Here is a 12,241-nt window from a genome sequence, read left to right on the forward strand (position 1 = left end):
GTGCAAACCCCTTTCTGTCTACRTAGCCAGTCCCCATGGAGTCAGAGAACCTGTGGACAGGATTGGTCAAGAGGGATTTGTTTGTGATCTAAATTCTCAATGGAGGAATTAAGGCTGTTCTGCAGGACAATTCATACAACACCGTTTTCCTAGTATTGGTATTGTCTTTGGAAAGAAAGGCTTGATCTACTGGGTGTTATRAGAATGATCAAATATTCTAACTTTTAGCAGTTGACAGTAACAGATTGTCCACAGTTCCCAGGGGCACCACCGAGAAAGGAAAGTCAGAAAGGGCTTGTCTGGAAAGTATCCATGTTTCTAACAAGGAAACAACCAACAACCAGCTAATTTCCTCAGGGAATTGCAGACTTTGTATTAGCTTTGATCTGAGCTGATGGTGAGCAGCAAAGCCATTTAGATGCATAGATTAACGGGGTTCTGGCTAATCCCTTCCACACCACAGATCCATTCATAGGGCACTGCAGCATTGTCTGTGAATTCCATTCATACAGCACTATAGTAGTGCCAGTGCCAAGGATGTCTGTTTTTTAAGAAAAAGACATTGCAGTGTAACCACTGTAATATCCTGGAAAGATTCCTTTCTTTGTTTCTAGACAGAAAGTGGAGTCACTTTCCCACTATGGATTTTTCACAACATCCAAGGTCAAACAGGGACCGGATGTTTATGGTTAGTCCAAATGACAGTTTCATGTGCTCTTGAAGTATAGATCCATATAATTAGCTCTTCAATAAATATAAATACATTAATTTGAAGTTATCAGAGTAAATCAAGTCAGGCTTCAACTRTGTTTTTTGTTACCTCATGGCTGTAGGAGATAGATCCCTCTAAGACTCAGGCAGATGCTAGTAATGACTCCAGTGGATGATTTAAAAGGTACTTATTTAGCTAGCCTTAAATAGACCTGTGTGAAGTAGTCTCAGAAGAAATGTGTTTGTCCTACCTACCCTATAGGAATAAGTTTTTTGTTTTTAAAAAGGCATATGAACAGAAAATGTTCATTTTCAGATTACATTTTTTCATTTTCTGTTGGTGAGGATTCTGATTTCCTTTAGAAAATTATAGAATTCTGGAACTTTTTCCTAAAAGTAGCTCAAGGATTACTGCAGACAATGGTGCAGGGTTGCTGCCAGAGATTTAAAATTAGTGGAAAGATTTCTACAAAATCTCTGTGTGAAGCTACTCAAAATAGCCTTGGTGCTGCCTAATCCTACCGTGAGATAAAACAGCTGTCTCAATTAACAAACATGTCAGAAATGCAATTTTTGCTCAAAGTGAAGTTTTCTTAAACTAGGAAAAAGGATTTGATATCAAGAGAGAAATCTGAGAAATACACTCTGTTCATGTATCTTTTTTAGATTGATAATGGAATGGGAGATGAATCAAATTTTAGTCTGTTTCACCTTTTGGTGGTTAATATTTTAAAAATATTTGGGAAAAGCCTGCACCAGTATTCATAAGACACTCATAGTTTCTATAGTTTCTCTGGAATTGCAGAACAGATGAAAGGGTTTCCCAAAGTACTGTAATTTTTCACTCATGTCATGAGGTTATTAAGGCATAATAGAGTTTGGTGAATTGAAGAGTATCCTTACTTATCTTGCAGGGCAAATAAATCACCTGGTAGATGTAGCAGAGAACAAACTGATCTGATTTCTAGCTCCATGAAGTGCTGCCATTCTCTAATCTTGATAGACCTCTTAGCAAATTTAGCTTCTTTACAAAGGCGGAATGGCATAATTGCAGCAGCTGCAGCRAACAGAATTTTATATGCACCATACCAAAGCTCAGCCTAATGGAGCAAAAGCCATGTGAAAACTTAATCTGCCCAATGAGGTGTTTCTCAAGCAGTATAGKCTACCATTTTGCTAGAGGGCTCTGGGAAATGTAGTTTGTGGGATTTGTTTCTCAAAAGAGGCCAAGACTTTGCACAGCAGAGAAACCACAGAGCTTGGCAAACTTGTAATATAAATAAATAAATAAAGAAGGAGTGAAAAGTACGCTACAGAAGAAGTGACCTGCTTTTTTTCTTTTTTTCTTTTTTTCTTTTTTTCTTTTTTTTTCTTTTTTTAAGGGGAACTAAAAAGGAAAGAAGAATTTACTTTATTTTTAAATTGTTATTTAGGGACCATAAATATTTTTTATGGTGCTGAAGGAATCATTTATCATAGCAAACACATTATGCAAGTCTCTTTCTCTTAAAATGATTGGTCTCTTTGGCTGATGACAAGGAACTATCAGCCAGTTAATCCATAACTGAGTAGCAAGAGCTCAGTGTAGGAAATTGTCTGGCAGTAGCATGAAAGTTTTCAAGGGCAGATCTTAGGGTAGGAATAGAAAGGACAGTCTCTTTGCAAGTGTGCTGTGTAACAAAAGTTGCTTGTACCTGTGGCTGCCTTGGTTTTTATTTAACTGGATTACCTGGTTTGTTTTTTCAGCACTAAAATTGGGCAGCTTGGGTCAGAGTTCTCTTTGCGCTATTGCAGTGAGTGCTGGTTTGGAATTTGTCATCTTGCTTGTGTAGCACACAAACCGGCTTGTRCAGGACTAGATTCAACTGGCATCTTAAAGCGAATCCAGTTGAAACGAGAATCACTTTAATGTCTTTGGGTTGTTTTTCTGGGAAGGTACTGAGGAAAACTACTTGTTATGCTCCCTTTGCAAGTCTCAGAATCGCCTTTTCTGCCACCTCTACAACCCAATGAGATGAGTCTGGTCACTAGCACATTGTCACTGGTCCTAACATTCCTGGGGAAATTTTGCTGACATGAGAGATTTACAGCCTAATAGGCAGATCTGAAAGTTTCGTGTGAGTAGCTGTCACATGAATGTGAGTCACATTCATCTTTTTTCCAAATACAGCATATAGCTTCTTGGCATCCTCAGGGTTTTATCCCAGTAATGGCACCAAAAACTGTTCTTGAAGTCGTGTCCACTGGCTTCCCGTAAAATATATTATTTACTCCAATGTTTGATGGGACAATCTGAAACAGTGAGGACTCTGAGAAATACTCTGAAGTTTGAATACAAACCTCAGGGTTTATAATTTGAGATTTATAAAGTCAGCCTGGAAATCAAATGGGAATGAACACATTGCCTGGATGCTTCTGGCTGAGATTGGCAGTAGAGTCCAAGGATAGGATAAAATGAAAATTAACTTTCCTATTCTTCAACGTTTCTAACTTTCCTTGACTGAAGTGAGCCTTCAAACTTGTTTGTTGTGTTGTAGTCACAAGGTCATGATGTTTTGCTATTATGGAAAGCAAGACCTTACTGATTGTAAGGAATGTTACAGTTATACTGGTGAGCCTGTGTCAGGGTGAGCGTCGCTCCCATTCAGTATATGCTGTCATTGTAAACAATACTTCAGCAATTTTAGTCAGGCACCCCTCCCTCCCTATCCTAAGGCATTCACAGGCTGCCCCTGGAGGGAGGGTTTTGGTTTCCCTCTACAGTGTCTGCCCTGTCAGGAATTTCCTCCAGAACATTTCACACCTTTATTTCCCCCTTGTTTCATCCTCCCATCAGGTATTTTTCCTTGCTCCTTGAGCCTTGTGGCTTAGCACATTTCACTCATTCCTTTGATGACTGTGTATGGGAAATGGAGCCTGTTCCTAATTAGTTCTGATAATGACGTGTTAACACACTTTACTTCATAGGTGCAAGTCAGGTACTTTAGAGCTGGAGCCAGTTTGAGGGTTTCTTTGCCATTACTTGCTGTTCCTGGCTTTCTCTGCATCTGTGCTCTTGATCTCCAGGGTTTGCTCAGGTCTCTTTACAATTCCTTCTATCCATTCCTTTTCCTTTTAGTCAACGCTTTTATTATTTTTCCTGTTAATAAAGTACACTAAATGTACTTCATTTGCTAAATGTACAGGAAGGTAGTGGTGTCAACTCTGAAGAGCAACTTTTCCACTTCTGAATGGTAGATGGCCCAAAACTTGTTGTTGTGTCCTCTTTGGTGGCAAGGGCAACTGTGTTGAGAGAAAGCAGGAGACCCTAAATCCCTAGCTGAGGATGACTGCTGATTAGCTAATTCATGTACTATGAGAACATAATTGGTCCAGGGTTGGTGGAGAGCAAGGTTGAAGGATAAATCTGTATCTGCCAAGTGTGGTGTTTCTTCCATCCGCACTGGTCATCTATATACCGTACAGCTAGGATTTCCCAGTATTCACATACTATATCACATGGATTATGAACTTTTGTTAGAGTTGATGGTGGTCTTTCAGAGATCTGGATGTATTTTGTATCTGTTTAAGTTGACAAAGGACTCGTGGACAATAAAGATTACATAGTAAAAAACAATTAGACTTCAAAGACTCAGAGCCTTGGAAAAAAAAATCTTAAACTGCTTTCATAGGCAGGCAGAATAGAAACAACACATACCCTTTGAGGTTACACTAGAATCTGGCAAAATTTGCAATGGTAAAACTTGTGTCTGGGGTTTGTCATGTATCAGTGCCCTTCCTCAGCATCGTAACACTTCTTTCAGCATGACCACAATCATTGTGTTAGACAGAGGGCCGCTCGTGAAACGGAACATTCTGTGGGATCATGATTGTTGAGATGAGGTCTGCTAATCTTGGAATGTGACCTTTCGTCAGAAGCTTGCTGTGATGAAAAATACAAAATACTCAGTATGTTTTTAAAAAAGACATTTTTTCTCTTTTGACCTTAGAAATAAAATGTACCTTCTAAAATGACAGCAGCAATGTATAGGAATGTATTAAGTGGATAGCAGACTGTGATCTGTCCAAAACAGTTTGGATGTGCTTAGCTAGAAGTTTTTACTGTGTTGTATCTCATTAAAATACAACCTTTTCTTTCAGGAGAGAATCCATGGCACAATCTGGAATGAGATTGATGATTTAAAGGCATTCAAGGTGCTGGATCTAGAAGACTTTGAAAAGATGTTCTCAGCATATCAGAGACACCAGGTATGGGTGGACTCTCTTCCACACCTTGGCTTTCTTGAATTTCTGGAGGAGGATGGTACACATTACAGTGGCCTGTGTCTTTGCCACCCACAGTCAGACTGCACTGTTTGCCGCTCTGCCACTGTTCAAAAAATCACACTGAAACAGATAGGGAGGACTTACTAGGAAGAGCGTAAGTTTCTATTATCAACATAGTTAGTGCTAATAGGCAGCATCAGAGACAACGACCCCCAAACTGAGCAGCAGCCACTGGCTTCCCAAAGCTTCTGAGCTTTATATTCATGCTTGATAACTGTCTTTCTATTTCTCCCATTCAACTAAGGACAAAGTCTGTAGTTGCCTGAGTACTAAGCAAGGTGACTTAATCAGCTATCTTTTGCTTTGTCTCTTTTTTCCCTAAACAGCTTCTTGACCCAAGTGGCTAGGTGACAGAAATTGTCTGAATTACAGATCATAACACACACAACATACTTTAAAAGCAGCAACTTATTAGAATGTCTTTTTCTCCTCCTCTTTTTCTTGGAAAGCAAGTCACATTCAATCTATCTGTCTCCACTGAATGAGATTTAACAGGGGAGGGACTGTACTTACACTCCCTGAACTCCCCCAGCTTTCCTTTGCATTTGGAATATGTTTGGAGAAATTCAATCTTTCCCACTCTGCAGAATCAGATTACTGCTCTGGTGTTTTAGGGAAAAAGTTAGATATGATTGCTATAAACAGCCTTTATGATTAAACTTTATAATGGTGATGATTACTTCATTGTTATGATTAACTTACTCAGTACCTTAGAATTAATAAATGAAGCCCTTGTCTTTGGACTTTTCCATCCACTCCCTTCTTTCTCTCACTCTCTCTTTCTCTCTGTCATTTTTTCCATCTAATGATTAATTTAATAAATGTAATGAATAACTCTTCTGATTTACTAAGTCAGAGCTATCTAGATAAGCATCCCAACTTGAACTGTGAAGAATGTGATGTTACCCACTGCATGATGGGATTTCACTTCTCATTCTGCTCTTGCAAATAGCTCTTGCTGTTTCGTTGCATCCCTCTCTTTCTCTTCCTGTTGGATCTCGTTCACTGAAATAAGAACTTAGTTCATAGTGAGGAAGAAAGAAACTTCACTGCTGTATGAGATTGTAATTAGGAATTGTGCAACCAGCATTGATGTAGCGGTGAGCAGTTATCATGCAAGTAGCTAGGCTCTCATCTGCACAGAAAAGCAGTCTTAGCAGCATCAAGGTACCATTCCAATGCAGTGTTTTTGTGTCAATACATAGCATTTCAGGTACAAACACTGCAGGCTTCCACACTAGAAGTGACCTTCCAAAGCCTTGTCTCCTTTCAGCCTCAAAATCCAAAACTTAAGCTATCCTGATCTGCCAGGTCTCAGTTAGAAACATAGTATTTATGGCTGCATTACCAACCACTGAAAAGCAGTCTGACCTATTCAACTGTAAACTAACCTGACCATAACCCCTTCCCATTGGAATGGAGCCATCATCTCAGAGTGACCTCTGTGGGTCTCAGAACAGTCCTTTTATATCCTTATTAAAAATACTTTATGACACTAGATTATCACTTATGTAAGCTACTCTTGTTTTTTTTATACTTAGGTGTATTGATGCCATTCCAGCTTTCGTTTTGCTTTTACACTCCTMTTCTTTTTTCTTTGGATATTCCACTGTTATTACTTTAAGTGGTATTTTCTTTTTCATCCATGCTCACCCCAATGCAAACTGGATTCCAATCAACAAATCCTCATCAATGTTCATGTTTTTAAAGGCCAGGCAACCAAAATTGCTTTTGAATCAAAAACCTATGAGGACTTTTCCAGYTGATTCACACTTCTTATTGAATTCTTCTCTTTTATTTTTTGGAAATATTCCACTCTGGCCAAGTATGTATTTACTCTGGGTTTCTGACTTTTAAGCTTCATCCAAATGTCTGTAAAGAAAAATGTCAAAGAAAAGCCCCACTCCTTTGCATCTGAAATGTAGAAAGAGTGCAGATGAAGAGATTTCTTTCTTTGCTGCTATTAACATGTTTTTAATATTTTTTTCAGTTTCGTTTATATGAAACAGCTTCTTTTCTTTCTTCTTCTTCATTTTTTTAATGAAAAAGGGTCTGTTCTCCTCTCTCAAGCCCCGTGTATCTTTCTTTCATGGCTATGAGGAAAAGCAGAGTTGTCCAGTGTATAGAATGCTGGACCAAAAGTTCTTACACTTGTCTTTTGACTTTGCTACAAATCTGATTATAATATTTACCTTTTGATTCAGTACATCTGATGTTTTCCTGTAGTATGGAATATGTTACGAAATAGTTGATGTCTATCACCCAGTCATGCTGTAAGGCTTGCTTATTGGTTACTGACTGCTTTTGAGATACTTGGCCAAAAGTTGTTCAACAGTATAATGTGATATTGAAATAAATTAATGATAAATTGTGCTTGCGTATCAGGAGAGGAGAACTGACCCTCATTTTTGACTTTGGCAATTCTTTCAATAAGGCTCTGGACTAGATTTATAAAGGTTTTAAGCATCATCCTCATCAGCATTTCAAAATGGAGGAGATGTATGATTTGGATACTGATTTGTTTTCATTTCAGAAAGAAAGAGATCTAGAACTCTAATTTCCCAACACCTGCTGGCTTAAAATATGCAAAGAAATGCTGAAATACCTTTAAACCATCTAGTCCAGTATTACCTGGAATCATTTTATTCTCTTAGAATACAGTGTGTTTCTAAATTCAGCTGCCTTGTTGAACTTGGTATCTTTTTCTCTGTGACTGATTTTGGCATGTTTCCTTCTTTGTTATTTGTGGCTGCTGCCTGCATAGGACCTGCTAACTAACCCCTCCTCCTGCAAGCAGGTGAGTATCATTGTCTGCCTCCTGTTGTCCTTGCAGTGTGTGGAAGATGAATCACTTGCCATGCCATTACAGTGCCATGGACTCATCTCATGTCAGTCTTTCATATGCCCTTGCACCTCTGCTGTCTGGGTGGGGAAGGTGGTAAAAAAATGATTCCTTTAGTTGTATTAGCTCTGTGATAGGAAGGAGTAGTTCCCATTCTTTCACTTAACTATTTGTCTCACTGTAGTTTTTGCCAATGTCTCTGTAGTCCTCTTTTGATGATCCTGAGCAAAAAGACCAGGAACAGGGCAGAACGCCAATGTGAACTCTTCCTTAACTATAGTAATAGTCTCTCTAGTTGAGAAAAACTGGAGCTGTAAGGCAGCCTTCATTCCCACTGTTCCCATCTGTGGTGCCTCTGCTTTGGACAGGATTGAAGTTTCCAGATATATTCACTAGCCACAAACCTCCTGCTAACGAAGACTTTTTTCCTGTGGAAGGTTGGGAAAAAAGGCTTGTGTTAGCTAAGAAATAGAAGGGTTAGACTAGAGGAAAGTCGACTTCATCTAGGACTGCCCAAACCCTTAGAAAGTGTAGTGAAGAACTGAGGTGATGTTTCAATGAAGTAGAGACATGAGACTGCCTACATGTCTTCAAACTGGCTGCTTCTCACTTTATTCATTGAGGGAGATGCTTTTGGGAAGAGCAAGGCTCTCAAAATGGGATTGTTCAGGTATCAACACAAGTGTCTTTGGTGAGTTTGGAAGACAGCAATCCTCACTATGACTGCTCAGGGAACTGTGACTGGAAAGTCTTATCAGAACCTCTGCCTCTGGGGAAAGCTCTGGGCCATTTACTGTGTTTCATCATGTCAGGGCATACCATGAAAAAAGTCCATGTAGTAGAAATAKTTCCCTGAAGTATAGATAATTACTGGAACCTAGTGTGCTACAATGGTACCAGATTATATGTTTTGCAGTTCACCAAAACCAAACTATTTTGAAACAGAGCTGCAATATAAGGAGCATGTTCCACATCTTTAGTCAGCCCAAAAGAGAATTTTTTGATGATTTTTGAATTTGCAATTCATATTTCAAATCTTCTTTTTGAATAACAAAACCAAATGTCCCATATGAAAAAAATAATAAGTAAAAATTATGGGATAGGACTTAGAGACTTTACCTGCTAGGTTGAAAACAGCTCTTTTATTCTTAATTTGTGTGCTTGATCTAGCTGACAAAAATTGATCACTACTGTCCCCTCACTCCTCCTCTTCTATGTCTAAGAAAATGCAGATAGTCCATATGCAATCTGATTTCCTTCAACTAAACTTGCAATCTGCCTTTGGTAAAACCTGAGGCTTCATCTGTTTTTGCTTATGCACAACCCAAAGTATCTATAAATATCTGTATCCTCAATGTGAGTAAGAAAATATATTTTTAGATTGGACTGGGCCTGTTATGACCAAGGAGTGGGCTGTGTCTGAATAGTTCAGGTATTCATCTGTATTGAAATTTGAGGGCTAGGACTGCTGTATGGCTTTAGGGGAGACTGTCTGAACACTGTCTGAACTGACTGTCTGAACAGAGCACAGCCAACCTCTGAAAAAATTTGTTTTCTTTCCTTGGGATAGGTACTGGATAATACTTACCAGGTGTGCTTGTCTGCAAGTGTTAGCTGGTGAGGTACAGCAAAGCTTCTAACCCAGAAACAAAGCACAGACCCACCAAAAGCTTTTTGACTTTCATTGCTCAACAGCTGTCTGTCTTCTTGTTCTTCTTTCCTCCTCCCCACAAACTGAGGAAACTCAGGAAATCTTTGACATCTCTGTGTGTCAGATAAAATGTGCTGATGGTGCATGCTCTCCACTTTTTTTAGTTACTATCTCAGAACTCATAAACTTGCCAACTGCCCCATTGTTCCTGCAATGACCCTCCACCTTGGAAGCCCTTTTTGATGTATCCAGTAGCATTACAATCTTTTTCTGGCAGAAAAAAGATGTATTTTGGGCACATCCAGTGTTACTATAGTGTGTATGTGTGTGTGTGTGTGTTTGTCTTCAGCTGGTGCACTGCACTTGTTTATAAATGATACTTAGTTTTTGTGGTGGCTCACTGCAGCATATTTGTGCATGGGTTTATAAATCCTTTGTATATCCAGGAACAACACAAGCTCATTGTAGGTGAATGTACCAAGAAATTAAATGAGAAGTAACAGTGTAAATTTTGTGAATTACATTTAACTGTCAAATAGATGAGTGTCAAAATCTGTTGAAGTGGATGAATCGAGAGAGTAGTAAATCCTTCAGAAACTTCATACTAGCAATTAGTAACTTAAATCAGAAGCTGATGTTTGTAAGCCATGAGCTGCAGAGCGTTGGGTCCATGGAGTGAATTCTAGAAGCACCACTGTATACTTGCTATGGTCTTACCCCATTACCCCATCTTAGAGACAGGATCCTGAGATAGGTAGGTAGGTAGGTAGGTCAGACATTTTTGTCTGACCCAGTATGCTTGCTTCTAGGTCCCAAGAAAGAAGTCACGTTAATTTGATGGATGCATTCAAAGCTAGATTATACTGATTTTGCCAAAATCTCTAGATATGACAATATGGATATCATGGAAAGGCATTTTGAAGTAGTTCCAGCAGCAACTGGCAGGGGAAAAAATTGTCTTGTTACCAATAGAGAAAGGGGAACTGGAAACTAGAGATCTGTTATCCAGGATTATCACATTCTATCATTACCTCTGCTTCCCTTTAAGGAAAGGTTAAAAGACACTTGAAGTAAGTACAGAAAGCCAATCTCTGGAAGTGCAACAAAACCTGAGACTCTGTTGTGTAGAAAGGACAAGGAGGCAGAGACTCCTGAATGGTCCAAGCAGATCTGCAGTTAGTTTCTCTCCATGTGCTATGCCAAATTCTTCTTTCTAGAGCTTTTCTAGGTGATGGGTTTGGCAGTGGGAACTTATAGAATGCTTTGAAAAAGAGTTACTTCTCCATGATTAATGGTGGTAATTTACCTTTAAAAAGGGATGCTAGTTCAGATGTAGATGTGGCCCATTTAGTAAGCTACATGTGGTAAGATGAATGCCGTCTTGCCCTACTATTTATGTCTTTCATGTGATGTGGATCGGACTAGTCCATGTTCCAGTGACAGCCTTAAGAGATGATGGGAGGAATTTTCCTGACTGGGCTGCAACCTTTCAAGAATGCCATGCAGCTTCCACAGAAGGCATCTGCTAAGCGATGTCATGTGACATCAGTGGGTTTACCATAATGTGCCCAGTTTTCCTGTCATGCCAGTTTTACACTCATGTAACTGTTAATGAAGTGAGTCCAATAGATCAGAATCACGTCCAGTATTTGCAAACCAAGATGATCTTACAGGTGGTAACGAATGGCTTCTGTTTGTTGAGTAATACAGGATCTGCKTATGTGTTTTCTGTCTTCTGTGTCTCCTTTTCTTGCCATGTGGGTGGATTTTCCTATCAAATCGGGATGGATTTTTTTGTCCATTACACTCAGTGTATCGGTGTTGGGTGAGTGGATAAGGAGAAACATGATACTGATTGTTTTCCCCCCACTTTTGAATTATATGCAGAAAGAGATGGGTTCAACAGAAGACCTTTACCTCTCCACACGAAAGGTGAAAGAGCTCTCTGTGATTGATGGCCGGAGGGCCCAGAATTGTGTCATTCTCCTTTCCAAGTAAGTGTGCAAAGCCTTAGCTCACAGTGTATTCTGTGGTTACTGTAGAGGCAAGACTTAAACAGATAAACATGTTCATTTTCTCACCTAGTTCTGCTGGCTAATTCCTGTGCAGAGAGTCAGAGATAATTCTCTTGCAGGGTCATAAAAGCGCCTACCTCTATAGAGTGTTAGCTCAGTCAGTACACACACACACACACACACACACACATTTTGTACATTGAACAAACAGACATAAAAACCAGGAAGTATCTAAAGACTCTCATGATCAAAAACCTATCAGTACTTCTAGGCAGAAGAAAGCAGCTAGTTGGCTTCCCTCTAAGTGATGTGTTCCCCCATGCTCTGTGTATGTCATTTGGCTCTGTTCTCTGTGGTTTTGTAATTGTTCCTCTGAGCATCTCCCTGGGATACAGCAGARCTGAGAGTGAAGTTCATCTTTGACATTTTTGACTGTAAATGAGAAAGGCGGTAAATGTAACAGATACTCAGGAATTATGTCTTGTGTTTCTAAGTTATGTTTTGGAAGGCAGAAGATGCCTTTACCTGCTCCTGCAATCACCTTTATGTCTTCAAATGCTGTGACATCAGGGCCCTCTGTATGCTTTTCATGCCTTTCTAACAATGTGAGGGCTGGGCTGGATATATGTCATTGTACAGCAGATCTGCCCAGGCACTGATCTGCCAGAGAAGGTTGCCTTTCGTGCCAGAGGAAGG

General features: G+C 39.5%; 1 protein-coding gene across 6 annotated transcripts in view; it reads left to right on the forward strand.

The window, feature by feature from the left end:
* The window catches only part of DAAM2 (dishevelled associated activator of morphogenesis 2), a 212,589-nt gene that overhangs the window by 162,666 nt on the left and 37,682 nt on the right, over positions 1–12,241 (forward strand). For 5 of the 6 annotated variants that reach the window (XM_085320666.1, XM_085320657.1, XM_085320692.1 and 2 more), the window contains 3 exons: positions 4,852–4,959; positions 7,802–7,834; positions 11,418–11,524. In XM_085320666.1, the coding sequence (XP_085176792.1) occupies positions 4,852–4,959; positions 7,802–7,834; positions 11,418–11,524 (248 nt within the window). The remainder of the gene's footprint in view (positions 1–4,851; positions 4,960–7,801; positions 7,835–11,417; positions 11,525–12,241) is intronic. The other variant, XM_085320674.1, reaches the window with a different exon arrangement.

Source organism: Rhea americana, unplaced genomic scaffold, assembly GCF_003343005.1.
Source record: "Rhea americana isolate MKP2758 unplaced genomic scaffold, rheAme1 scaffold_119, whole genome shotgun sequence".
Classification (NCBI taxonomy): Eukaryota; Metazoa; Chordata; class Aves; order Rheiformes; family Rheidae; genus Rhea; species Rhea americana.